Source organism: Ranitomeya imitator, chromosome 3 (assembly GCF_032444005.1).
Source record: "Ranitomeya imitator isolate aRanImi1 chromosome 3, aRanImi1.pri, whole genome shotgun sequence".
Classification (NCBI taxonomy): domain Eukaryota; kingdom Metazoa; phylum Chordata; class Amphibia; order Anura; family Dendrobatidae; genus Ranitomeya; species Ranitomeya imitator.
Window position 1 is genome coordinate 4196653 of NC_091284.1, and position 26204 is coordinate 4222856.

Sequence of the window (26204 nt, forward strand, 5' to 3'; positions counted from 1 at the left end):
GACCAGCTGCTTCGAAAGCATCACCAAACCAGGGATTCAAGCTTCAGGAGGCTAATTTGCATATTCCAGGTGCCTTCTGGGAGAAGCGAAGTCTCCCTAAGCTAGAAGATCGTTGGGTACAGCCGGGACCAGCTGCTTCGAAAGCATCACCAAACCAGGGATTCAAGCTTCAGGAGGCTAATTTGCATATTCCAGGTGCCTTCTGGGAGAAGCGAAGTCTCCCTAAGCTAGAAGATCGTTGGGTACAGCCGGGACCAGCTGCTTCGAAAGCATCACCAAACCAGGGATTCAAGCTTCAGGAGGCTAATTTGCATATTCCAGGTGCCTTCTGGGAGAAGCGAAGTCTCCCTAAGCTAGAAGATCATTGGGTACAGCCGGGACCAGCTGCTTCGAAAGCATCACCAAACCGCGCGCCATAAGGCGCGCGAATTTTTGCCTGTAGGACATTATTGCAAGAGAGCTTGGCTGAGTAGATTACACAAGAAGGAAAACACACAGCAAGTCAGCAGGATCTAGGAGCAACATGGCAGATGTGACAACCTACATGGTGAGCTGCAGCATGTGCTACATGTTCACAGATCGACCAGAAGAAGAATCCAATTTCACCTGTCAGAAGTGTAGACTAGTGGCCCTTTTAGAAGAAAAGGTGCGGGGTCTGGAAGAAAGAATAGCAACTTTGAAACTCATCAAAGAGAATGAAGACTTTCTAGACAGAACAGAAGCATCTCTACTGGTCACAGAAGGTGCAAAAAGTGTCAGAGAACCTCCAAAAGCAGATGAGTGGAAGCATGTGACCAAAAGAAGCAAGAAGACCATGGAGAAATCACCAAACACACAACTGAAGAACCGATATCAAATCTTTGTAGAGGATGAAGATGGCACACCTAAGAATGAAGCAATACCAGCAAGCAAAAAAGAAAAGGGCACACAGCAACAAGTGACAGCAAAAAGTACAGCCAAGAAGCAACGAAGAGTGGTGGTGGTGGGAGACTCACTACTGAGAGGCACAGAAGCAGCCATCTGCAGACCGGACATAACTGCAAGAGAAGTATGCTGCCTTCCAGGTGCGATGATCAAGGATGTGACCGATAGGATACCAAAGCTCTTCAGCTCCAAGGACGTCCACCCATTTCTTCTGATACATGTTGGCACCAATGACACGGCAAGGAAGGACCTACCGACAATCTGCAAGGACTTTGAAGAGTTGGGGAAGAAAGTAAAGGAACTGGATGCACAGGTAGTTTTTTCTTCTATCCTTCCAGTAGATGGGCATGGCACCAGGAGATGGAACAGGATCCTTGATGCAAACAACTGGCTAAGACGATGGTGCAGACAACAAGGATTTGGATTCCTGGACCACGGTGTGAATTACTGGTATGATGGACTCCTCGCCAGAGACGGACTACACCTCAACAAACCTGGGAAACACACATTCGCCAGAAGACTCGCTACACTCATCAGGAGGGCGTTAAACTAGAAGAAGAGGGGACGGGAAGAAAAACATTAGACTCGAACAAAGACGACCCAGGAAAACATACTCAGAAGGGAGGTAAGAACATTTCTAAAACAATCCACAGTGAGGAGATTGGAACAAAACAAAATCCTCTAAACTGCATGCTCGCAAACGCCAGAAGCCTGACAAACAAGATGGAAGAACTAGAAGCAGAAATATCTACAGGTAACTTTGACATAGTGGGAATAACCGAGACATGGTTAGATGAAAGCTATGACTGGGCAGTTAACTTACAGGGTTACAGTCTGTTTAGAAAGGATCGTAAAAATCGGAGAGGAGGAGGGGTTTGTCTCTATGTAAAGTCTTGTCTAAAGTCCACTTTAAGGGAGGATATTAGCGAAGGGAATGAGGATGTCGAGTCCATATGGGTTGAAATTCATGGAGGGAAAAATGGTAACAAAATTCTCATTGGGGTCTGTTACAAACCCCCAAATATAACAGAAACCATGGAAAGTCTACTTCTAAAGCAGATAGATGAAGCTGCAACCCATAATGAGGTCCTGGTTATGGGGGACTTTAACTACCCGGATATTAACTGGGAAACAGAAACCTGTGAAACCCATAAAGGCAACAGGTTTCTGCTAATAACCAAGAAAAATTATCTTTCACAATTGGTGCAGAATCCAACCAGAGGAGCAGCACTTTTAGACCTAATACTATCTAATAGACCTGACAGAATAACAAATCTGCAGGTGGTTGGGCATTTAAGAAATAGCGACCACAATATTGTGCAGTTTCACCTGTCTTTCACTAGGGGGACTTGTCAGGGAGTCACAAAAACATTGAACTTTAGGAAGGCAAAGTTTGACCAGCTTAGAGATGCCCTTAATCTGGTAGACTGGGACAATATCCTCAGAAATGAGAATACAGATAATAAATGGGAAATGTTTAAGAACATCCTAAATAGGCAGTGTAAGCGGTTTATACCTTGTGGGAATAAAAGGACTAGAAATAGGAAAAACCCAATGTGGCTAAACAAAGAAGTAAGACAGGCAATTAACAGTAAAAAGAAAGCATTTGCACTACTTAAGCAGGATGGCACCATTGAAGCTCTAAAAAACTATAGGGAGAAAAATACTTTATCTAAAAAACTAATTAAAGCTGCCAAAAAGGAAACAGAGAAGCACATTGCTAAGGAGAGTAAAACTAATCCCAAACTGTTCTTCAACTATATCAATAGTAAAAGAATAAAAACTGAAAATGTAGGCCCCTTAAAAAATAGTGAGGAAAGAATGGTTGTAGATGACGAGGAAAAAGCTAACATATTAAACACCTTCTTCTCCATGGTATTCACAGTGGAAAATGAAATGCTAGGTGAAATCCCAAGAAACAATGAAAACCCTATATTAAGGGTCACCAATCTAACCCAAGAAGAGGTGCGAAACCGGCTAAATAAGATTAAAATAGATAAATCTCCGGGTCCGGATGGCATACACCCACGAGTACTAAGAGAACTAAGTAATGTAATAGATAAACCATTATTTCTTATTTTTAGGGACTCTATAGCGACAGGGTCTGTTCCGCAGGACTGGCGCATAGCAAATGTGGTGCCAATATTCAAAAAGGGCTCTAAAAGTGAACCTGGAAATTATAGGCCAGTAAGTCTAACCTCTATTGTTGGTAAAATATTTGAAGGGTTTCTGAGGGATGTTATTCTGGATTATCTCAATGAGAATAACTGTTTAACTCCATATCAGCATGGGTTTATGAGAAATCGCTCCTGTCAAACCAATCTAATCAGTTTTTATGAAGAGGTAAGCTATAGGCTGGACCACGGTGAGTCATTGGACGTGGTATATCTCGATTTTTCCAAAGCGTTTGATACCGTGCCGCACAAGAGGTTGGTACACAAAATGAGAATGCTTGGTCTGGGGGAAAATGTGTGTAAATGGGTTAGTAACTGGCTTAGTGATAGAAAGCAGAGGGTGGTTATAAATGGTATAGTCTCTAACTGGGTCGCTGTGACCAGTGGGGTACCGCAGGGGTCAGTATTGAGACCTGTTCTCTTCAACATATTCATTAATGATCTGGTAGAAGGTTTACACAGTAAAATATCGATATTTGCAGATGATACAAAACTATGTAAAGCAGTTAATACAAGAGAAGATAGTATTCTGCTACAGATGGATCTGGATAAGTTGGAAACTTGGGCTGAAAGGTGGCAGATGAGGTTTAACAATGATAAATGTAAGGTTATACACATGGGAAGAGGGAATCAATATCACCATTACACACTGAACGGGAAACCACTGGGTAAATCTGACAGGGAGAAGGACTTGGGGATCCTAGTTAATGATAAACTTACCTGGAGCAGCCAGTGCCAGGCAGCAGCTGCCAAGGCAAACAGGATCATGGGGTGCATTAAAAGAGGTCTGGATACACATGATGAGAGCATTATACTGCCTCTGTACAAATCCCTAGTTAGACCGCACATGGAGTACTGTGTCCAGTTTTGGGCACCGGTGCTCAGGAAGGATATAATGGAACCAGAGAGAGTACAAAGGAGGGCAACAAAATAAATAAAGGGGATGGGAGAACTACAATACCCAGATAGATTAGCGAAATTAGGATTATTTAGTCTAGAAAAAAGACGACTGAGGGGCGATCTAATAACCATGTATAAGTATATAAGGGGACAATACAAATATCTCGCTGAGGATCTGTTTATACCAAGGAAGGTGACGGGCACAAGGGGGCATTCTTTGCGTCTGGAGGAGAGAAGGTTTTTCCACCAACATAGAAGAGGATTCTTTACTGTTAGGGCAGTGAGAATCTGGAATTGTTTGCCTGAGGAGGTGGTGATGGCGAACTCAGTTGAGGGGTTCAAGAGAGGCCTGGATGTCTTCCTGGAGCAGAACAATATTGTATCATACAATTATTAGGTTCTGTAGAAGGACGTAGATCTGGGTATTTATTATGATGGAATATAGGCTGAACTGGATGGACAAATGTCTTTTTTCGGCCTTACTAACTATGTTACTATGTTACTATGTTACTATGTTAGTTGCTGCAAACCGTAATGTCGTATGTTGGTGCCTGTTGTGCTCCATGGACATTGGTGAAGTGTACGGCGTACGGACACCCATGGTAACTGGGCGAAGTGAGAGGCCCAGCATGTTTAGTGTCCGTGAAACAAAGCCGTAAAAGAAGTGTTTAAGACAAAGCTGCAAGTTAATATCACCAGTTGGTGCCTATTGTGTTTGATGAAAGTATAATATGAACTGTGCATAACCCGGTTTATGACCCTTTAATAAACCGCATGGACTGTTTTGTGTTCAAAAATCGTGCCTGACTATGTCAATCCCGTGCCAAGCGAGTGACCCCAATACACTTAGTGAGAGCAATCTTCCATATGGCGTTCGAATGCGGGCACCGATTCAAGAAGCACGTGCGAAGTTAATGCCTGTAACTCGGCGGGGTTACGAAGGTGACAAGCGTCTTGCTGTGGATCGGCGGGTCCACGAAGGTGACAAGCGGCTTGCTGTGGATCGGCGGGTCCATGAAGTTTGCAGTGAGCCGTCAGAGCCTTGTGGAGCATAGCTGCAGTAGCAGCAAGGGGTTCTGCAGCAGGCGGATCTGCAGTGGCAGTGGCTTGTGGTCGGCATCCAGAGGTGCCGGTTGTATGTGACTGCAGCGGGAGCTGTGGCAGTACCAGCAGGAGCTGGTGAAGTGACATATAAAAAGAAAAAAAAACATTTTTTTTTTCCTTTCCCAGATCGTGCAGACTCTTAAAGGGCCAGTACAAGCCCAGAAACATAGTGGTGTACTGTGTGAACTGGGGCCTGAGTGCAGTGGCGAAGTCCACGGGGTGTACCCCAGGGAAGGGGGTGTCCCTAAAAGTGGGTGGGGACCCAAACGGGGATGGTTGCCCAAAAGGGCAGAGTCCCAAAAAGGGGCGGTAACCAAAAGAGGGGTAGGAGCCCAAAAAGAGGTGGAATCTCGGGAAATGGTGGTTTCCCAAAAGGGGGCGTTGCGTCCCAAAGAGGTACCGCAGACAAATTGGTGCCCAGGGCGAGTAAGTTATATATGTCCGGTATGCGGTGTGAACTATCGACCTGGTGAAAGTTTACGGGGGTGTGCCCTGCGGATGCATGAGATGGAAATGTGCGGACTGGTCGATTCGAGGAGCCCCGTGACTCTAGTGAGGGTTGCACCCGAGTGTTTTGAAATGCCTGATAGGAGAGTCAGTGTAACCTGCATCCATGGGCACACTGAGGGCTATCCAGTGGCCAGAGTGGTCCTCGAGACGGCCAAGGACAGTGCAATCCATGATGTGGCCATAGTCTCAACCTTACTCTGCCCAGTGATAATTGGCCGGGACTCTAGGTTGTTCACAGACTTGTGGGAGAAGGGAGCTTCTTTACAACAGGAGAATGGAGGGCTCTCAGCTGGTGGGGTTGCATACCTTAAAGCATTTATTTCTCCCAAAGTAGTTGGGTCCGACGACTGGTTGACCAGTGAGGAAGGTGAGTCTGCCCAATTTACGGACATGTCACCTGACGAGTACCCCAAGTTGACTTTAGGTGACGTGGTTAATAAAGCCTGTGAAGCTGATACCCGGGTAAAGAGTGACTTAAAGGTTCACCATGTTGTGGGGTGTGACACAGACTCCAAGGCCGACTGTGATATGACATGGCCAGTAACAAGCGCTACAACTGAGTACGATGTAATGGTATCAGAAATACTGACACAGGGGAACGACAGGGCTCCACAGGGTGAAGACAGGATGGCAGTGACAGACAGGTGGTGGTGACTCCCATTCAGATGATGACACCAGTGGAAAAGAGATTGTGCAGGCGTGTACTACGGAGGACAGAGAATGAACTTCAATCCAATATTGCAGCCAGCATGCAGCCAGCGGGTAAGGAAAGGGTGAATCAAAAACCCCAAAACCCCACCTCCATGGCTGAAGATTGTTCCCTCCAAATTCAGGTGACAGTGTCCCTTTAAGTTCGATTGGAGGTCTAAACTGTAATTCAAGACACTGACAGCTCATCACGCCCCTGTCCTAGATTGGACAGCAGACAGTAATTCAGTGCGCCCAGACACACTGAAAGGTGGAATTGTGACAGTTGTTGTTTTTTTGTTGTTTGTGCCCATGTGGTCCCATAGTTCCCAGAATGAGTTGAACTTTGAATTGATGGATATGTGACTTTGCTTTTTCCTCCTGAGCAAATGGTTTTGTTTTGCCTTTGTATGGTGCTGTAGGCTATTATCTCATGTTTAGCTACTTATCTATCTTGCTCATATCTATCTTCCTTATATCTTACTGTTCCATAGGATGACATGTGGGGAGAAACTACCACGGCGGTGACTTCTGAGCGGAGCGCATCCCTGGAGGAGCTGGTCCCTAAAGGAGGACCCATGGAGTCCAATAGACGTGATGCTCGGATTATGCTGAGATTCTACATGTTCTGTATCCTGTTGGCCTTTACAGTCCTCACCCCACCATTGTTCATCATGCTGCCCCAGGTGCTGTGGGGGTCTAGATTGGAGCCCTGTGGAGCAATCTGTGAGGGACTTTACATCTCAATTGCCTTTAAGCTGCTTATTCTCATCCTAGGCTCTTGGGCTCTTTTCTTTCGGAGCCCGCGGTACGTCTTGCCACGTCTGGTGGAGTTCCGTGCACTCCTTATTCTGCTGCTCAGTCTCCTCCTGCTCTCCTATTGGCTGTTCTATGCAGTACGAATTCTAGGTCAACCAGAACGGAACCTCCTGAGTGTGGTCCAGTACACCGTGTCATTGGTGGACACCTTGATCTTCATTCATTACCTGGCCATGGTCCTGCTGGAGATCAGACAGCTGCAGCCGAGCTACTTCCTCACGGTGGTGCGAAGCAGTGATGGGGAGGCCCGCTGCTACACCATTGGGAGAGTCAGGTGAGCCCAAAGTATATGACCCCCCCTCCAGCATACTGATATAAGCCAACCCATGTCTGCACCATTAGACATAATATCGTGTTTAGTTGCTATGAAGACCTCGATCTTCCACAAGATATTGGGGCACCTGTGGCAGATTGTTGGGTCAAGACAGAACGGCCACAGTGGCTGGCCCAAATCCTCCCAGTCATCTGACAAAACATACTGTATGTAGAGGTACATACCCACTGGTAGTATATCCGGAGTATATAGTACATATTAGTATACGCTATAAGCCACATTTTTAAATAGTAGCAGATTTGCATGTTGAAAACATGTATCCTAACTAGGCCACTCCATTCTGCAATTACAAAAACAGGAGGAAAAGGAGTCCAGAAAAGCTAACTAAAAATTACAACAGATGAGTATAGATGTGATAGTGATGAGTAGGAGATGTGGAGTGGAACAGAACTGTGTACATGATGAGTAGGGTGATATATAGAGTTTAAGAGGAGATGCAGAGCGTCGCAGCACTGTGGAGAGGGAATGTAGGGTGATAGACAGAGAAAAGAAGGAGATGTAGGGCGGTGCAGCACTGTGGAGAGGATGGGTAGGGTGGTAGACAGAGATGAGGAGGAGACGTAGGGTGGTGCAGCACTGTGGAGAAGACAGGTAGGGTGGTAGACAGAGATGAGGAAGAGATGTAGGGCGGTGCAGCACTGTGGAGAGGATGGGTAGGGTGGTAGACAGAGATGAGGAGGAGACGTAGGGTGGTGCAGCACTGTGGAGAAGACAGGTAGGGTGGTAGACAGAGATGAGGAAGAGATGTAGGGCGGTGCAGCACTGTGGAGAGGATGGGTAGGGTGGTAGACAGAGATGAGGAGGAGACGTAGGGTGGTGCAGCACTGTGGAGAAGACAGGTAGGGTGGTAGACAGAGATGAGGAAGAGATGTAGGGCGGTGCAGCACTGTGGAGAGGATGGGTAGGGTGGTAGACAGAGATGAGGAAGAGACGTAGGGCGGTGCAGCACTGTGGAGAGGATGGGTAGGGTGGTAGACAGAGATGAGGAGGAGACGTAGGGCGGTGCAGCACTGTGGATAGAATGGGTAGGTGGTAGACAGATGAGGAGGAGATATAGGATGGTGCAGAACTAGGGAGAGGATGGGTAGGTGGTGCACAGACAAGGAGGAGATGTAGGATGGTGCAGCACTATGGAGAGGATAGGTAGGTGGTGCACAGACAAGGAGGAGATGTAGGGTGATACAGAACTAGGGAGAGGACAGGTAGGGTGATATACAGAAATGAGTAGAAGATGCAGGACAGTGCAGAACTATGGAAAGCATAGGTAGGGTGGTGCACAGAGATGAGGAGGAGATGTAGGTAGTGCAGCAATGTAGAAAGGATGGGTAGGGTGATAGACAGTGATGTGGAAAAGATGTATGGTGGTACAGCACCGTGGAGAGGACAGGTGGGTGCTAGAGATGAGGAGATGTAGGGTGGTGCAGCACTGTGGAGAGGACAGGTGGGTGGTATACAAAAATGCAGAGGAGCTGTAGGGTGGAGCAGCACTGTGGAGAGGATGGGTAAGGTGGTAGGCAGAGATCAGGAGGAGATGTAGGATGGTGTAGGACTGTGGAGAGGACAGGTGAGTGTTAGACAGAGATGAAGAGGAGTTGTAGGATGATGCAGCACTGTGGAGAGGTGTTATGGCTGGCAATCAGGCAACACAGCGTGCAGTAATCAGCGCACATACAGAGATCTGGCAATAACCAAAAACAATAGGACGAGCTCTGAGACGTGGAATCTCTGTAGACTGCAGTACCTGATCTATCCTCACACAACTATAAGCAGCAGTGGATTGCGCCTAACAACTACCTATGCAACTCGGCACTGCCTGAGGAGCTGACTAGCCTGAAGATAGAAATACAAGCCTGACTTACCTCAGAGAAATACCCCAAAGGAATAGGCAGCCCCCCACATATAATGACTGTTAGCAAGATGAAAAGACAAACGTAGGAATGAAATAGATTCAGCAAAGTGAGGCCCGATATTCTAGACAGAGCGAGGATAGCAAAGAGAACTATGCAGTCTACAAAAAACCCTAAAACGAAAACCACGCAAAGGGGCAAAAAGACCCACCGTGCCGAACTAACAGCACGGCGGTGCACCCCTCTGCTTCTCAGAGCTTCCAGCAAAAGACAATGCCGTGATACATGTTGGCACCAATGACACGGCAAGGAAGGACCTACCGACAATCTGCAAGGACTTTGAAGAGTTGGGGAAGAAAGTAAAGGAACTGGATGCACAGGTAGTTTTTTCTTCTATCCTTCCAGTAGATGGGCATGGCACCAGGAGATGGAACAGGATCCTTGATGCAAACAACTGGCTAAGACGATGGTGCAGACAACAAGGATTCGGATTCCTGGACCACGGTGTGAATTACTTGTACGATGGACTCCTCGCCAGAGACGGACTACACCTCAACAAACCTGGGAAACACACATTCGCCAGAAGACTCGCTACACTCATCAGGAGGGCGTTAAACTAGAAGAAGAGGGGACGGGAAGAAAAACATTAGACTCGAACAAAGACGACCCAGGAAAACATACTCAGAAGGGAGGTAAGAACATTTCTAAAACAATCCACAGTGAGGAGATTGGAACAAAACAAAATCCTCTAAACTGCATGCTCGCAAACGCCAGAAGCCTGACAAACAAGATGGAAGAACTAGAAGCAGAAATATCTACAGGTAACTTTGACATAGTGGGAATAACCGAGACATGGTTAGATGAAAGCTATGACTGGGCAGTTAACTTACAGGGTTACAGTCTGTTTAGAAAGGATCGTAAAAATCGGAGAGGAGGAGGGGTTGTCTCTATGTAAAGTCTTGTCTAAAGTCCACTTTAAGGGAGGATATTAGCGAAGGGAATGAGGATGTCGAGTCCATATGGGTTGAAATTCATGGAGGGAAAAATGGTAACAAAATTCTCATTGGGGTCTGTTACAAACCCCCAAATATAACAGAAACCATGGAAAGTCTACTTCTAAAGCAGATAGATGAAGCTGCAACCCGTAATGAGGTCCTGGTTATGGGGGACTTTAACTACCCGGATATTAACTGGGAAACAGAAACCTGTGAAACCCATAAAGGCAACAGGTTTCTGCTAATAACCAAGAAAAATTATCTTTCACAATTGGTGCAGAATCCAACCAGAGGAGCAGCACTTTTAGACCTAATACTATCTAATAGACCTGACAGAATAACAAATCTGCAGGTGGTTGGGCATTTAGGAAATAGCGACCACAATATTGTGCAGTTTCACCTGTCTTTCACTAGGGGGACTTGTCAGGGAGTCACAAAAACATTGAACTTTAGGAAGGCAAAGTTTGACCAGCTTAGAGATGCCCTTAATCTGGTAGACTGGGACAATATCCTCAGAAATGAGAATACAGATAATAAATGGGAAATGTTTAAGAACATCCTAAATAGGCAGTGTAAGCGGTTTATACCTTGTGGGAATAAAAGGACTAGAAATAGGAAAAACCCAATGTGGCTAAACAAAGAAGTAAGGCAGGCAATTAACAGTAAAAAGAAAGCATTTGCACTACTAAAGCAGGATGGCACCACTGAAGCTCTAAAAAACTATAGGGAGAAAAATACTTTATCTAAAAAACTAATTAAAGCTGCCAAAAAGGAAACAGAGAAGCACATTGCTAAGGAGAGTAAAACTAATCCCAAACTGTTCTTCAACTATATCAATAGTAAAAGAATAAAAACTGAAAATGTAGGCCCCTTAAAAAATAGTGAGGAAAGAATGGTTGTAGATGACGAGGAAAAAGCTAACATATTAAACACCTTCTTCTCCACGGTATTCACGGTGGAAAATGAAATGCTAGGTGAAATCCCAAGAAACAATGAAAACCCTATATTAAGAGTCACCAATCTAACCCAAGAAGAGGTGCGAAACCGGCTAAATAAGATTAAAATAGATAAATCTCCGGGTCCGGATGGCATACACCCATGAGTACTAAGAGAACTAAGTAATGTAATAGATAAACCATTATTTCTTATTTTTAGTGACTCTATAGCGACAGGGTCTGTTCAGCAGGACTGGCGCATAGCAAATGTGGTGCCAATATTCAAAAAGGGCTCTAAAAGTGAACCTGGAAATTATAGGCCAGTAAGTCTAACCTCTATTGTTGGTAAAATATTTGAAGGGTTTCTGAGGGATGTTATTCTGGATTATCTCAATGAGAATAACTGTTTAACTCCATATCAGCATGGGTTTATGAGAAATCGCTCCTGTCAAACCAATCTAATCAGTTTTTATGAAGAGGTAAGCTATAGACTGGACCACGGTGAGTCATTGGACGTGGTATATCTCGATTTTTCCAAAGCGTTTGATACCGTGCCGCACAAGAGGTTGGTACACAAAATGAGAATGCTTGGTCTGGGGGAAAATGTGTGTAAATGGGTTAGTAACTGGCTTAGTGATAGAAAGCAGAGGGTGGTTATAAATGGTATAGTCTCTAACTGGGTCGCTGTGACCAGTGGGGTACCGCAGGGGTCGGTATTGGGACCTGTTCTCTTCAACATATTCATTAATGATCTGGTAGAAGGTTTACACAGTAAAATATCGATATTTGCAGATGATACAAAACTATGTAAAGCAGTTAATACAAGAGAAGATAGTATTCTGCTACAGATGGATCTGGATAAGTTGGAAACTTGGGCTGAAAGGTGGCAGATGAGGTTTAACAATGATAAATGTAAGGTTATACACATGGGAAGAGGGAATCAATATCACCATTACACACTGAACGGGAAACCACTGGGTAAATCTGACAGGGAGAAGGACTTGGGGATCCTAGTTAATGATAAACTTACCTGGAGCAGCCAGTGCCAGGCAGCAGCTGCCAAGGCAAACAGGATCATGGGGTGCATTAAAAGAGGTCTGGATACACATGATGAGAGCATTATACTGCCTCTGTACAAATCCCTAGTTAGACCGCACATGGAGTACTGTGTCCAGTTTTGGGCACCGGTGCTCAGGAAGGATATAATGGAACTAGAGAGAGTACAAAGGAGGGCAACAAAATTAATAAAGGGGATGGGAGAACTACAATACCCAGATAGATTAGCGAAATTAGGATTATTTAGTCTAGAAAAAAGACGACTGAGGGGCGATCTAATAACCATGTATAAGTATATAAGGGGACAATACAAATATCTCGCTGAGGATCTGTTTATACCAAGGAAGGTGACGGGCACAAGGGGGCATTCTTTGCGTCTGGAGGAGAGAAGGTTTTTCCACCAACATAGAAGAGGATTCTTTACTGTTAGGGCAGTGAGAATCTGGAATTGCTTGCCTGAGGAGGTGGTGATGGCGAACTCAGTCGAGGGGTTCAAGAGAGGCCTGGATGTCTTCCTGGAGCAGAACAATATTGTATCATACAATTATTAGGTTCTGTAGAAGGACGTAGATCTGGGGATTTATTATGATGGAATATAGGCTGAACTGGATGGACAAATGTCTTTTTTCGGCCTTACTAACTATGTTACTATGTTACTATGTTACAATAGCAAGCTGGACAGAAAAAAACAGAAAACAAACTAGAAGCACTTATCTAGCAGAGCAGCAGGCCCAAGGAAAGATGCAGTAGCTCAGATCCAACACTGGAACATTGACAAGGAGCAAGGAAAACAGACTCAGGTGGAGCTAAATAGCAAGGCAGCCAACGAGCTCACCAAAACACCTGAGGGAGGAAGCCCAGAGACTGCAATACCACTTGTGACCACAGAAGTGAACTCAGCCACAGAATTCACAACAGTACCCCCCCCTTGAGGAGGGGTCACCGAACCCTCACCAGAACCCCCAGGCCGACCAGGATGAGCCACATGAAAGGCACGAACAAGATCTGGGGCATGGACATCAGAGGCAAAAACCCAGGAATTATCTTCCTGAGCATAACCCTTCCATTTGACCATATACTGGAGTTTCCGTCTAGAGACACGAGAATCCAAAATCTTCTCCACAATATACTCCAATTCCCCCTCCACCAAAACAGGGGCAGGAGGCTCCACAGATGGAACCATAGGTGCCACGTATCTCCTCAACAACGACCTATGGAATACATTATGTATGGAAAAGGAGTCTGGGAGGGTCAGACGAAAAGACACCGGATTGAGAATCTCAGAAATCCTATACGGACCAATAAAACGAGGTTTAAATTTAGGAGAGGAAACCTTCATAGGAATATGACGAGAAGATAACCAAACCAAATCCCCAACACGAAGTCGGGGTCCCACACGGCGTCTGCGATTAGCGAAAAGCTGAGCCTTCTCCTGGGACAAGGTCAAATTGTCCACTACCTGAGTTCAGATCTGCTGCAACCTGTCCACCACAGAATCCACACCAGGACAGTCCGAAGACTCAACCTGTCCTGAAGAGAAACGAGGATGGAACCCAGAATTGCAGAAAAATGGAGAGACCAAGGTAGCCGAGCTGGCCCGATTATTAAGGGCGAACTCAGCCAACGGCAAAAATGACACCCAATCATCCTGGTCAGCGGAAACAAAACATCTCAGATATGTTTCCAAGGTCTGATTGGTTCGTTCGGTCTGGCCATTAGTCTGAGGATGGAAGGCCGAGGAGAAAGATAGGTCAATGCCCATCCTACCACAAAAGGCTCGCCAGAACCTCGAGACAAACTGGGAACCTCTGTCAGAAACAATATTCTCAGGAATGCCATGTAAACGAACCACATGCTGGAAGAACAAAGGCACCAAATCAGAGGAGGAAGGCAATTTAACCAAGGGCACCAGATGGACCATTTTAGAAAAGCGATCACAGACCACCCAAATGACCGACATTTTTTGAGAAACGGGAAGGTCAGAAATGAAATCCATCGAAATATGTGTCCAAGGCCTCTTCGGGACCGGCAAGGGCAAAAGCAACCCACTGGCACGTGAACAGCAGGGCTTAGCCCTAGCACAAATTCCACAGGACTGCACAAAAGCACGCACATCCCGTGACAGAGATGGCCACCAGAAGGATCTAGCAACCAACTCCCTGGTACCAAAGATTCCTGGATGACCGGCCAGCACCGAACAATGAAGTTCAGAGATAACTTTACTAGTCCACCTATCAGGGACGAACAGTTTCTCGGCCGGACAACGATCAGGTTTATTAGCCTGAAATTTCTGCAACACTCTCCGCAAATCAGGGGAGATGGCAGACACAATGACTCCTTCCTTGAGGATACTCGCCGGCTCAGATAACCCCGGAGAGTCGGGCACAAAACTCCTAGACAGAGCAACCGCCTTCACATTTTTAGAGCCCGGAAGGTATGAAATCACAAAATCAAAACGAGCAAAAAATAACGACCAACGGGCCTGTCTAGGATTCAAGCGCTTGGCAGACTCGAGATAAGTCAAGTTCTTATGATCAGTCAATACCACCACGCGATGCTTAGCACCCTCAAGCCAATGACGCCACTCCTCGAATGCCCACTTCATGGCCAGCAACTCTCGGTTGCCCACATCATAATTACGCTCAGCAGCAGAAAATTTCCTGGAAAAGAAAGCACATGGTTTGAACACTGAGCAACCAGAACCTCTCTGTGACAAAACCGCCCCTGCACCAATCTCAGAAGCATCAACCTCGACCTGGAACGGAAGAGAAACATCAGGTTGACACAACACAGGGGCACAGCAAAAACGACGCTTCAACTCCTGAAAAGCTTCCACGGCAGCAGAAGACCAATTAACCAAATCAGCACCCTTCTTGGTCAAATCGGTCAATGGTCTGGCAATGCTAGAAAAATTACAGATGAAGCGACGATAAAAATTAGCAAAGCCCAGGAATTTCTGCAGACTTTTTAGAGATGTCGGCTGAGTCCAATCCTGGATGGCCTGAACCTTAACCGGATCCATCTCGATAGTAGAAGGGGAAAAGATGAACCCCAAAAATGAAACTTTCTGCACACCGAAGAGACGCTTTGATCCCTTCACGAACAAGGAATTAGCACGCAGTACCTGGAAAACCATTCTGACTTGCTTCACATGAGACTCCCAATCATCTGAGAAGATCAAAATGTCATCCAAGTAAACAATCAAGAATTTATCCAGATACTCACGGAAAATGTCATGCATAAAAGACTGAAAAACAGATGGAGCATTGGCAAGTCCGAACGGCATCACCAGATACTCAAAATGACCCTCGGGCGTATTAAATGCCGTTTTCCATTCATCTCCCTGCCTGATTCTCACCAGATTATACGCACCACGAAGATCAATCTTAGTAAACCAACTAGCCCCCTTAATCCGAGCAAACAAGTCAGAAATCAATGGCAAGGGATACTGAAACTTAACAGTGATCTTATTAAGAAGGCGGTAATCAATACACGGTCTTAGCGAACCATCCTTCTTGGCTACAAAAAAGAACCCTGCTCCCAATGGTGACGACGATGGGCGAATATGTCCCTTCTCCAGGGACTCCTTCACATAACTGCGCATAGCGGTGTGTTCAGGTACGGACAAATTAAATAAACGACCCTTAGGGAATTTACTACCAGGAATCAAATCGATAGCACAATCACAATTCCTATGCGGAGGTAGAGCATCAGACTTGGGCTCTTCAAATACATCCTGAAAGTCCGACAAGAACTCTGGGATGTCAGAAGGAATGGATGACGAAATAGACAAAAATGGAACATCACCATGTACTCCCTGACAACCCCAGCTGGTTACCGACATAGAGTTCCAATCCAATACTGGATTATGGGTTTGTAGCCATGGCAACCCCAACACGACCACATCATGCAAATTATGCAGTACCAGAAAGCGAATAACTTCCTGATGTGCAGGAGCCATGCACATGGTCAGCTGGGCCCAGTACTGAGGCTTATTCTTGGCCAAAGGTGTAGCATCAATTCCTCTCAACGGAATAGGACACCGCAAAGGCTCCAAGAAAAATCCACAACGTTTAGCATAATCCAAATCCATCAGATTCAGGGCAGCGCCTGAATCCACAAACGCCATGACAGAATACGATGACAAAGAGCACATTAAGGTAATGGACAAAAGGAATTTGGACTGTACAGTACCAATAACGGCAGAGCTATCGAACCGCCTAGTGCGTTTAGGACAATTAGAAATAGCATGAGTAGAATCACCACAATAGAAACACAGTCTGTTCAGACGTCTGTGTTCTTGCCGTTCTACTTTAGTCATAGTCCTGTCGCACTGCATAGGCTCAGGTTTACTCTCAGGCAGTACCGCCAGATGGTGCACAGATTTACGCTCGCGCAAGCGACGACCGATCTGAATGGCCAAGGACATAGACTCATTCAAACCAGCAGGCATAGGAAATCCCACCATTACATCCTTAAGAGCTTCAGAGAGACCCTTTCTGAACAAAGCCGCTAGTGCAGATTCATTCCACAGAGTGAGTACTGACCATTTCCTAAATTTCTGACAATATACTTCTACATCATCCTGACCCTGGCATAAAGCCAGCAGATTTTTCTCAGCCTGATCGACTGAATTAGGCTCATCGTAAAGCAATCCGAGCGCCAGGAAAAATGCATCAACATTACTCAATGCAGAATCTCCTGGTGCAAGAGAAAACGCCCAGTCCTGTGGGTCGCCGCGCAAAAAAGAAATAATAATCAAAACCTGTTGAATAGGATTACCAGAAGAATGAGGTTTCAAGGCCAAAAATAGCTTACAATTATTTCTGAAGCTCAGGAACTTAGTTCTGTCACCAAAAAACAAATCAGGAATCGGAATTCTTGGTTCTAGCATCGATTTCTGATCAATAGTATCTTGAATCTTTTGTACATTTACAACGAGATTATCCATTGAGGAGCACAGAGCCTGAATATCCATGTCCACAGCTGTGTCCTGAAGCACTCTAATGTCTAGGGGAAAAAAAAGACTGAAGACAGAGCTAAGAAAAAAAAATGATGTCAGGATTTCTTTTTTCCCTCTATTGGGAATCATTGGTGTGGCTCCTTGTACTGTTATGGCTGGCAATCAGGCAACACAGCGTGCAGTAATCAGCGCACATACAGAGATCTGGCAATAACCAAAAACAATAGGACAAGCTCTGAGACGTGGAATCTCTGTAGACTGCAGTACCTGATCTATCCTCACACAACTATAAGCAGCAGTGGATTGCGCCTATAACTACCTATGCAACTCGGCACTGCCTGAGGAGCTGACTAGCCTGAAGATAGAAATACAAGCCTGACTTACCTCAGAGAAATACCCCAAAGGAATAGGCAGCCCCCCACATATAATGACTGTTAGCAAGATGAAAAGACAAACGTAGGAATGAAATAGATTCAGCAAAGTGAGGCCCGATATTCTAGACAGAGCGAGGATAGCAAAGAGAACTATGCAGTCTACAAAAAACCCTAAAACGAAAACCACGCAAAGGGGCAAAAAGACCCACCGTGCCGAACTAACAGCACGGCGGTGCACCCCTCTGCTTCTCAGAGCTTCCAGCAAAAGACAATAGCAAGCTGGACAGAAAAAAACAGAAAACAAACTAGAAGCACTTATCTAGCAGAGCAGCAGGCCCAAGGAAAGATGCAGTAGCTCAGATCCAACACTGGAACATTGACAAGGAGCAAGGAAGACAGACTCAGGTGGAGCTAAATAGCAAGGCAGCCAACGAGCTCACCAAAACACCTGAGGGAGGAAGCCCAGAGACTGCAATACCACTTGTGACCACAGAAGTGAACTCAGCCACAGAATTCACAACAGAGAGGATGGTTAAGGTGGTAGACAGAGATGAGGAGGAGATGTGGGGTGGTGCAGCACTGTGGAGAGGGTGGGTAGGGTGTTAGTCAGAGATGAGGAGATGTAGGGTGGAGCAGCACTGTGGAGAGGACGCGTATGGTGGTAGACAGAGATTAGGAGATGTAGGGCGGTGCAGCACTTTGGAGAAGACAAGTGGGTGGTAGACAGATGAGGAGGAGATGTAGGACCGTGCAGCACTGTGAAGAGGATGGTTATGGTGGTAGACAGAGATGAGGAGGAGATGTAGGGCAGTGCAGCACTGTGGAGAGGACGGGTATGGTGGTAGACAGAGATGAGGAGGAGATGTAGGGCAGTGCAGCACTGTGGAGAGGACGGTTATGGTGGTAGACAGATGAGGAGGAGATGTGGGGTGGTGCAGCACTGTGGAGAGGGTGGGTAGCGTGTTAGTCAGAGATGAGGAGGAGATGTAGGGTGGAGCAGCACTGTGGAGAAGACGGTTATGGTGGTAGACAGATGAGGAGGAGATGTAGGGTGGAGCAGCACTGTGGAGAGGACGGGTATGGTGGTAGACAGAGATTAGGAGATGTAGGGTGGTGCAGCACTGTGGAGAGAACGAGTATGGTGGTAGACAGAGATGAGGAGGAGATGTAGGGCGGTGCAGCACTGTGGTGAGGATGGGTAGGGTGGTGGACAGATGAGGAGGAGATGTATGGTGGTGCAGCACTGTGGAGCTTTGTGGGTGTGAGAGAAGTTTATATTGCACTCTGTAGCGCATGGGTAACCAGTGCAATGACTGACACAAGGTGGATGCATTGGTATAGCTGTAGCGTGGTGCAGGGCGGTAGCCATGGGTGATGTACTTGTTTGTGGTGCTGGCACATTACTAGAAAGTAGGGGTCCTGTAAGGGTGTGTGGACTTGTGCTGTGAGGGCGCTATTCCTGTGCAGGCTGCGTTTAACCAATGTTGGTTCACCGGGATCAGATGTAGCACAGTTCAGTGAAGGAGACCACCATCCAAATATAAGCTGAACGGTAACTTGACAAGGATCATATACAAGGGACAATGGGTACAAAGTGTTATGGATGTTTCCTTTACAGTTAGAAGCATTTTTCCACACAGTATCCATCCGCTGTTTCTCCCTACTTCACCACAACCCAGCTTTACGCTACAGCCCGGTATAATAATTTCTAAAGGACAGAAATGTCCATGAAGGATGGAAGATTTTGTTCAGGGGCCATACTAACCGTGCTCTCAAAAGAGCAGAGAACATAGTAAACGGAATCGATCAAAGTAACCTTTTATAAGAAGGCAATAAAACTAATGAGAATGGAACATTTCTACCATTCTGAACACAATATAGGGACATTATTAACCCCTTTACCCCCAAGGGTGGTTTGCACGTTAATGACCGGGCCAATTTTTACAATTCTGACCACTGTCCCTTTGTGAGGTTATAACTCTGGAACGCTTCAACGGATCCCGGTGATTCCGACATTGTTTTCTCGTGATATATTGTACTTCATGACAATGGTAACATTTCTTTGATATTACCTGCGTTTATTTGTGAAAAAAACGGAAATATGGCGAAAATTTTGAAAATTTTGCAATTTTCCAACTTTGAATTTTTATGCAATTAAATCACAGAGATATGTCACACAAAATACTTAATAAGTAACATTTTCCACATGTCTACTTTACATCAGCATAATTTTGGAACCAACATTTTTTTTTGTTAGGGAGTTATAAGGGTTAAAAGTTGACCAGCAATTTCTCATTTCTACAACACCATTTTATTTTAGGGACCACATCTCATTTGAAGTCATTTTGAGGGGTCTATATGATAGAAAATACCCAAGTGTGACACCATTCTAAAAACTACACCCCTCAAGGTGCTGAAAACCATATTCAAGAAGTTTATTAACCCTTCTGGTGCTTCACAGGAATTTTTTGAATGTTTAAATAAAAATGAACATTTAACTTTTTTTCACAAAAAATTTAATTCAGCTCCAATTTGTTTAATTTTACCAAGGGTAACAGGAGAAAATAGACCCCAAACATTGTTGTACAATTTGTCCTGAGCACGACAATACCCCACATGTGGGGGTAAACCACTGTTTGGGCGCATGGCAGAGCTCGGAAGCGAAGGAGCGCCATTTGACTTTTCAATGCAAAATTGACTGGAATTGAGATGGGACGCCATGTTTCGTTTGGAGAGCCCCTGATGTGCCTAAACATTGAAACCCCCCACAAGTGACACCATTTTGGAAAGTAGACCCCCTAAGGAACTTATCTAGATGTGTGGTGAGCACTTTGACCCACCAAGTGCTTCACAGAAGTTTATAATGTAGAACCGTAAAAATAAAAAATCATATTTTTTCACAAAAATTAATTCCGCCCCCAATTTTTTATTTTCCCAAGGGTAAGAGAAGAAATTGGACCCCAACAGTTGTTGTACAATTTGTCCTGAGTACGCTGATACCCCATATGTGGGGGTAAACCACTGTTTGGGCGGATGGGAGAGCTCGGAAGGGAAGGAGCGCCGTTTGACTTTACAATGCAAAATTGACAGGAATTGAGATGGGACGCCATGTTGCGTTTGGAGAGCCCCTGATGTGCCTAAACATTGAAACCCCCCACAAGTGACACCATTTTGGAAAGTAGACCCCTTAAGGAACTTATCTAGATGTGTGGTGAGCACTTTGACCCACCAAGTGCTTCACAGAAGTTTATAATGTAGAACCGTAAAAATAAAAAATCATATTTTTTCACAAAAATTAATTCCGCCCCCAATTTTTTATTTTCCCAAGGGTAAGAGAAGAAATTGGACCCCAACAGTTGTTGTACAATTTGTCCTGAGTACGCTGATACCCCATATGTGGGGGTAAACCACTGTTTGGGCGGATGGGAGAGCTCGGAAGGGAAGGAGCGCCGTTTGACTTTACAATGCAAAATTGACAGGAATTGAGATGGGACGCCATGTTGCGTTTGGAGAGCCCCTGATGTGCCTAAACATTGAAACCCCCCACAAGTGACACCATTTTGGAAAGTAGACCCCTTAAGGAACTTATCTAGATGTGTGGTGAGCACTTTGACCCACCAAGTGCTTCACAGAAGTTTATAATGTAGAACCGTAAAAATAAAAAATCATATTTTTTCACAAAAATTAATTTTCCGCCCCCAATTTTTTATTTTCCCAAGGGTAAGAGAAGAAATTGGACCCCAACAGTTGTTGTACAATTTGTCCTGAGTACACTGATACCCCATATGTGGGGGTAAACCACTGTTTGGGCGCATGGGAGGGCTCGGAAGGGAAGGAGCTCCATTTGGAATGCAGGCTTAGATGGAATGGTCTGCAGGTATCATATTGCATTTGCAGAGCCCCTAATGTACCGAAACAGTAGAAACCCCCCACAAGTGACACCATTTTGGAAACTAGACCCCCTAAGGAACTCATCTAGATGTGTTGTGAGAGCTTTGAACCCCCAAGTGTTTCACTACAGTTTGTAACGCAGAGCCATGAAAATTGAAAAAAAAAATCTTTCCCCCCAAAATTATTTTTTAGCCCCCAGTTTTGTATTTTCCCGAGGGTAAGAGGAGAAATTTGACCCCAAAAGTTGTTGTCCAATTTGTCCTGAGTACGCTGATACCCCATATGTTGGGGGGAACCACCGTTTGGGCGCATGGGAGGGCTCGGAAGGGAAGGAGTGCCATTTGGAATGCAGACTTAGATGGAATGGTCTGCAGGCGTCACATTGTGTTTGCAGAACCCCTAATGTACCTAAACAGTAGAAATCCCCCACAAGTGACCCCATATTGGAAACTAGACCCCCATGGAACTTATCTAGATGTGTTGTGAGAACTTTGAACCCCCAAGTGTTTCACTACAGTTTATAATGCAGAGCCGTGAAAATAAAAAATCTTTTTTTTCCCACAAAATTTATTTTTTAGCCCCCAGTTTTGTATTTTCCCAAGGGTAACAGGAGAAATTGGACCCCAAAAGTTGTTGTCCTATTTGTCCTGAGTGCGCTGATACCCCATATGTTGGGGTAAACCCCTGTTTGGGCACACGGGAGAGCTCGGAAGGGAAGGAGCACTGTTTTACTTTTTCAACGCAGAATTGGCTGGAATTGAGATCGGACGCCATGTCGCGTTTGGAGAGCCCCTGATGTGCCAAAACAGTGGAAACCCCCCAATTATAACTGAAACCCTAATCCAAACACACCTCTAACCCTAATCCCAACAGTAACCCTAACCACACCTCTAACCCAGACACACCCCTAACCCTAATCCCAACCCTATTCCCAACTGTAAATGTAATCTAAACCCTAACCGTAACTTTAGCCCCAACCCAAACTGTAGCCCTAACCATAGCCCTAACCCTAACCCTAGCCCTAACCCTAGCCCTAACCCTAGCCCTAACCCTAGCCCTAGCCTTAACCCTAGCCCTAACCCTAGCCCTAACCCTAGCCCTAGCCCTAACCCTAGCCCTAACCCTAGCCCTAGCCCTAACCCTAGCCCTAACCCTAACCCTAGCCCTAACCCTAATGGAAAAATGGAAATAAATGCATTTTTTAAAATTTTCCCTAACTAAGGGGGTGATGAAGGGGGGTTTGATTTACTTTTATAGCGGGTTTTTTAGCGGATTTTTATGATTGGCAGCCGTCACACACTGAAAGACGCTTTTTATTGCAAAAAATATTTTTTGCGTTACCACATTTTGAGAGCTATAATTTTTCCATATTTTGGTTCACAGAGTCATGTGAGGTCTTGTTTTTTGCGGGACGAGTTGACGTTTTTATTGGTAACATTTTCGGGCACGTTACATTTTTTAATCGCTTTTTATTCCGATTTTTGCAAGGCAGAATGACCAAAAACCAGCTATTCATGAATTTCTTTTGGGGGAGGCGTTTATACCGTTCCGCGTTTGGTAAAATTGATAAAGCAGTTTTATTCTTCGGGTCAGTACGATTACAGCGACACCTCATTTATATCATTTTTTTATGTTTTGGCGCTTTTATACGATAAAAACTATTTTATAGAAAAAATAATTATTTTTGCATCACTTTATTCTCAGGACTATAACTTTTTTTTTTTTTTTGCTGATGATGCTGTATGGCAGCTCGTTTTTTGCGGGACAAGATGACGCTTTCAGCGGTATCATGGTTATTTATATCTGTCTTTTTGATCGCGTGTTATTCCACTTTTTGTTCGGCGGTATGATAATAAAGCGTTGTTTTTTGCCTCATTTTTTTTTTCTTACGGTGTTTACTGAAGGGGTTAACTAGTGGGCCAGTTTTATAGGTCAGGCCGTTACGGATGCGGCGATACTAAATATGTGTACTTTTATTGTTTTTTTTTATTTAGATAAAGAAATGTATTTAGGGGAATAATATTTTTTTTTTTTCATTATTTAGGAATATTTTTTTTTTATTTTTTTTTTACACATTTTGAATTTTTTTTAAAAACTTTTTTACATTGTCCCAGGGGGGACATCACAGATCAGTGATCTGACAGTGTGCACAGCACTCTGTCAGATCACTGATCTGACATGCAGCGCTGCAGCCTTCACAGTGCCTGCTCTGAGCAGGCTCTGTGAAGCCACCTCCCTCCCTGCAGGACCCGGATCCGCGGCCATCTTGGATCCGGGGCTGGAGGAAGCAGGGAGGGAGGTGAGACCCTCGCAGCAACGCGATCACATCGCGTTGCTGCGGGGGGCTCAGGGAAGCCCGCAGGGAGCCAGGGGTTAATGTGCCGGGGGCGGTCCGTGACCGCTCCTGGCACATAGTGCCGGATGTCAGCTGCGATAAACAGCTGACACCCGGCCGCGATCGGCGGCGCTCCCCCCGTGAGCGCCGCCGATCGCGCTGGACGTACTATCCCGTCAGTGGTCATGGGGGCCCACCCCACCTCGACGGGATAGTACGTCCCATGTCAGAAAGGGGTTAATAGTATTAAAAATACCCACATTAAATGCAAATAGCAAACTTGCCGAGGTTCTGAAAAAATCAGATATAAAATTTGTGTCTAAAAGGGAACCAACGTTGGGCCATATTCTCCCCTAGTTACTTTCAAGGGAGTAAACAAACTATTCCGCCCACTTGGCTTTCTTTAGAAGGGTTTTATAAATGTGGTCACGTTCCACAATTACTAATTTAGAGTTCCCCTTAAGAAGCTTCTGTCATGAATCACAGGGGGATATTTTTATCATCCCCACCACTGACACCAATATGTCATGAACCGGGGTCATTTGGTTGCCCCCGATGCTTTTCTGAAGGGGATTTATCTATATCCCACTTCCCAGTTCTGGTTTGGAACTCGCAGCTCTCTGGCGCCCCCTTACCCTCAGGTCAGTCAGGGAACTGCACCTAGGGTAATTAGTCACCAGAAAGGCTGCCTGCTAAGTGCTGGCTATTGGGCACACACTGCGATATAATTATTCCCAGCCGCAGCCAAGCAATACACTTATAAACCCCGTTCCTTTGCTGCCAGCTTTACCCAACAAGCTCAGTACGGTTCGCTGCCACCAGCCCCTATTCCTAAATCAATAATGGGTCAGGAGCCAACCCAATTAATAGCATAATTTACTTCAGAGGATGTGACAGTATGTTATAGAGCAAGGAGAAACAAAACTAGTAATTTTATATATTTTACTCCAAAAGGTAGGCAGTGTTTACAAATGTGGAACAAGATATTATAAAATGAGACAATTATATATGTGCAGAATGATTGCAAATAAAAAGGGATTAAAGTTGAAAAAAATCACTTACAGCTCTTTCATATCATTGCTGACCATGTGGCTGGGGGGAGGAGCATATGTCCCCGTGCATCAGGGCAGCTTGCAGAGCTACTGCTAGCTCTTTTCCTGGGCAAAGGCTGACTCATAACTCAGCAGGTTTAGGATATACACTCTAGTCGTGACATCACTGAGTGGGCTGAGTTATCAAATGCACTCCTCTTTTCTCAGAGGAACTGAAGCATACTGAAAGCTCCTAGCCATCGTAGCTGGGCATTAATTTGAGCCCAAACATGAAGTGGATATGAGCCCCTGTTAAGCAGTAACCCTTCCTCCGTTTCTGCTAAGCGCTGCACTTAGAAAACGCACGGGTGTGTAGCCCTATTGATGCATATACCAAATATATAACTTTCATATCTCTGTCACTAATTGGGGTCAGGTTATGCCTTACTATTAAGTTTTTTTCATGAACAAAAGAGCACATGGTACTATAGCTGCCTTTAGCCATCTTAAAGCCATAAACTATTCAGTGGGGGCTGCTGCACATTGGTATCAAGTAGCACAGAGTGTGTAGTGAGAAGAAGAGTTTCCTATGCAGCTGAAGAGGGGGGGTCAGAGAGCCCACAGCCTGTGTGTGTGCCATGGAACCTTCTAGAACTATACTCCAAATATGGCATATTCATATTATCGTGACAGCTTCATTCATTGTAATACCACAAGTGTAATATACTTGGGGGAATGTGTACAATGTAGCATTGAATATGTGGGCTGCACTACAGGACCACTTAGAAAACGCATCAGGAGACATTTATCTTAGGCTACTTTCACACTAGCATCGGAATTCGGCCCGTCGCATTGCGTCGGGCCGAGATTCCGACGCTAGCGTTGTTAGCGCCGCACAACCGGTGCAGCGGATGCATTTCTCCGGCGCATCCGCTGCCCCATTGTGAGGTGCGGGGAGGTGGGGGCGGAGTTCCGGCCGCGCATGCGCGGTCGGAAAAAGCGGTCCGTCTGGAGCAAAAAACGTTACATTTAACGTTTTTTGCTCCCGGCGGTCCGCCACAACACGGCGCAACCGTCGCACGACGGTTGCGATGTGTGTCAATACGTCGCAATGCGTCGGTAATGTTACTCTATGGGGCAAAAACGCATCCTGCAAACAACTTTGCAGGATACGTTTTTTCCCCTAAACGACGCATTGCGACTTATTAAAAAAACGCCAGTGTGAAAGTAGCCTTACGCGATCAGTTCCACAGCTAGTAACATCGCAGCAGTCTCAGGGACGCAATGGCAATGCCACTTCAGTAAAATGTTCTGCCAATGAAAAA

The 26204-nt window shown here is 45.3% G+C and overlaps 1 protein-coding gene across 4 annotated transcripts in view; it reads left to right on the forward strand.

Moving 5' to 3' along the window:
* LOC138672430 (vang-like protein 1) overlaps positions 1–26204 on the forward strand; it is a 168983-nt gene that overhangs the window by 63529 nt on the left and 79250 nt on the right. For all 4 annotated transcript variants that reach the window (XM_069760401.1, XM_069760398.1, XM_069760399.1 and 1 more), the window contains exon 4: positions 6794–7392. In XM_069760401.1, coding sequence (XP_069616502.1) covers positions 6794–7392 — 599 coding nt within the window. The remainder of the gene's footprint in view (positions 1–6793; positions 7393–26204) is intronic.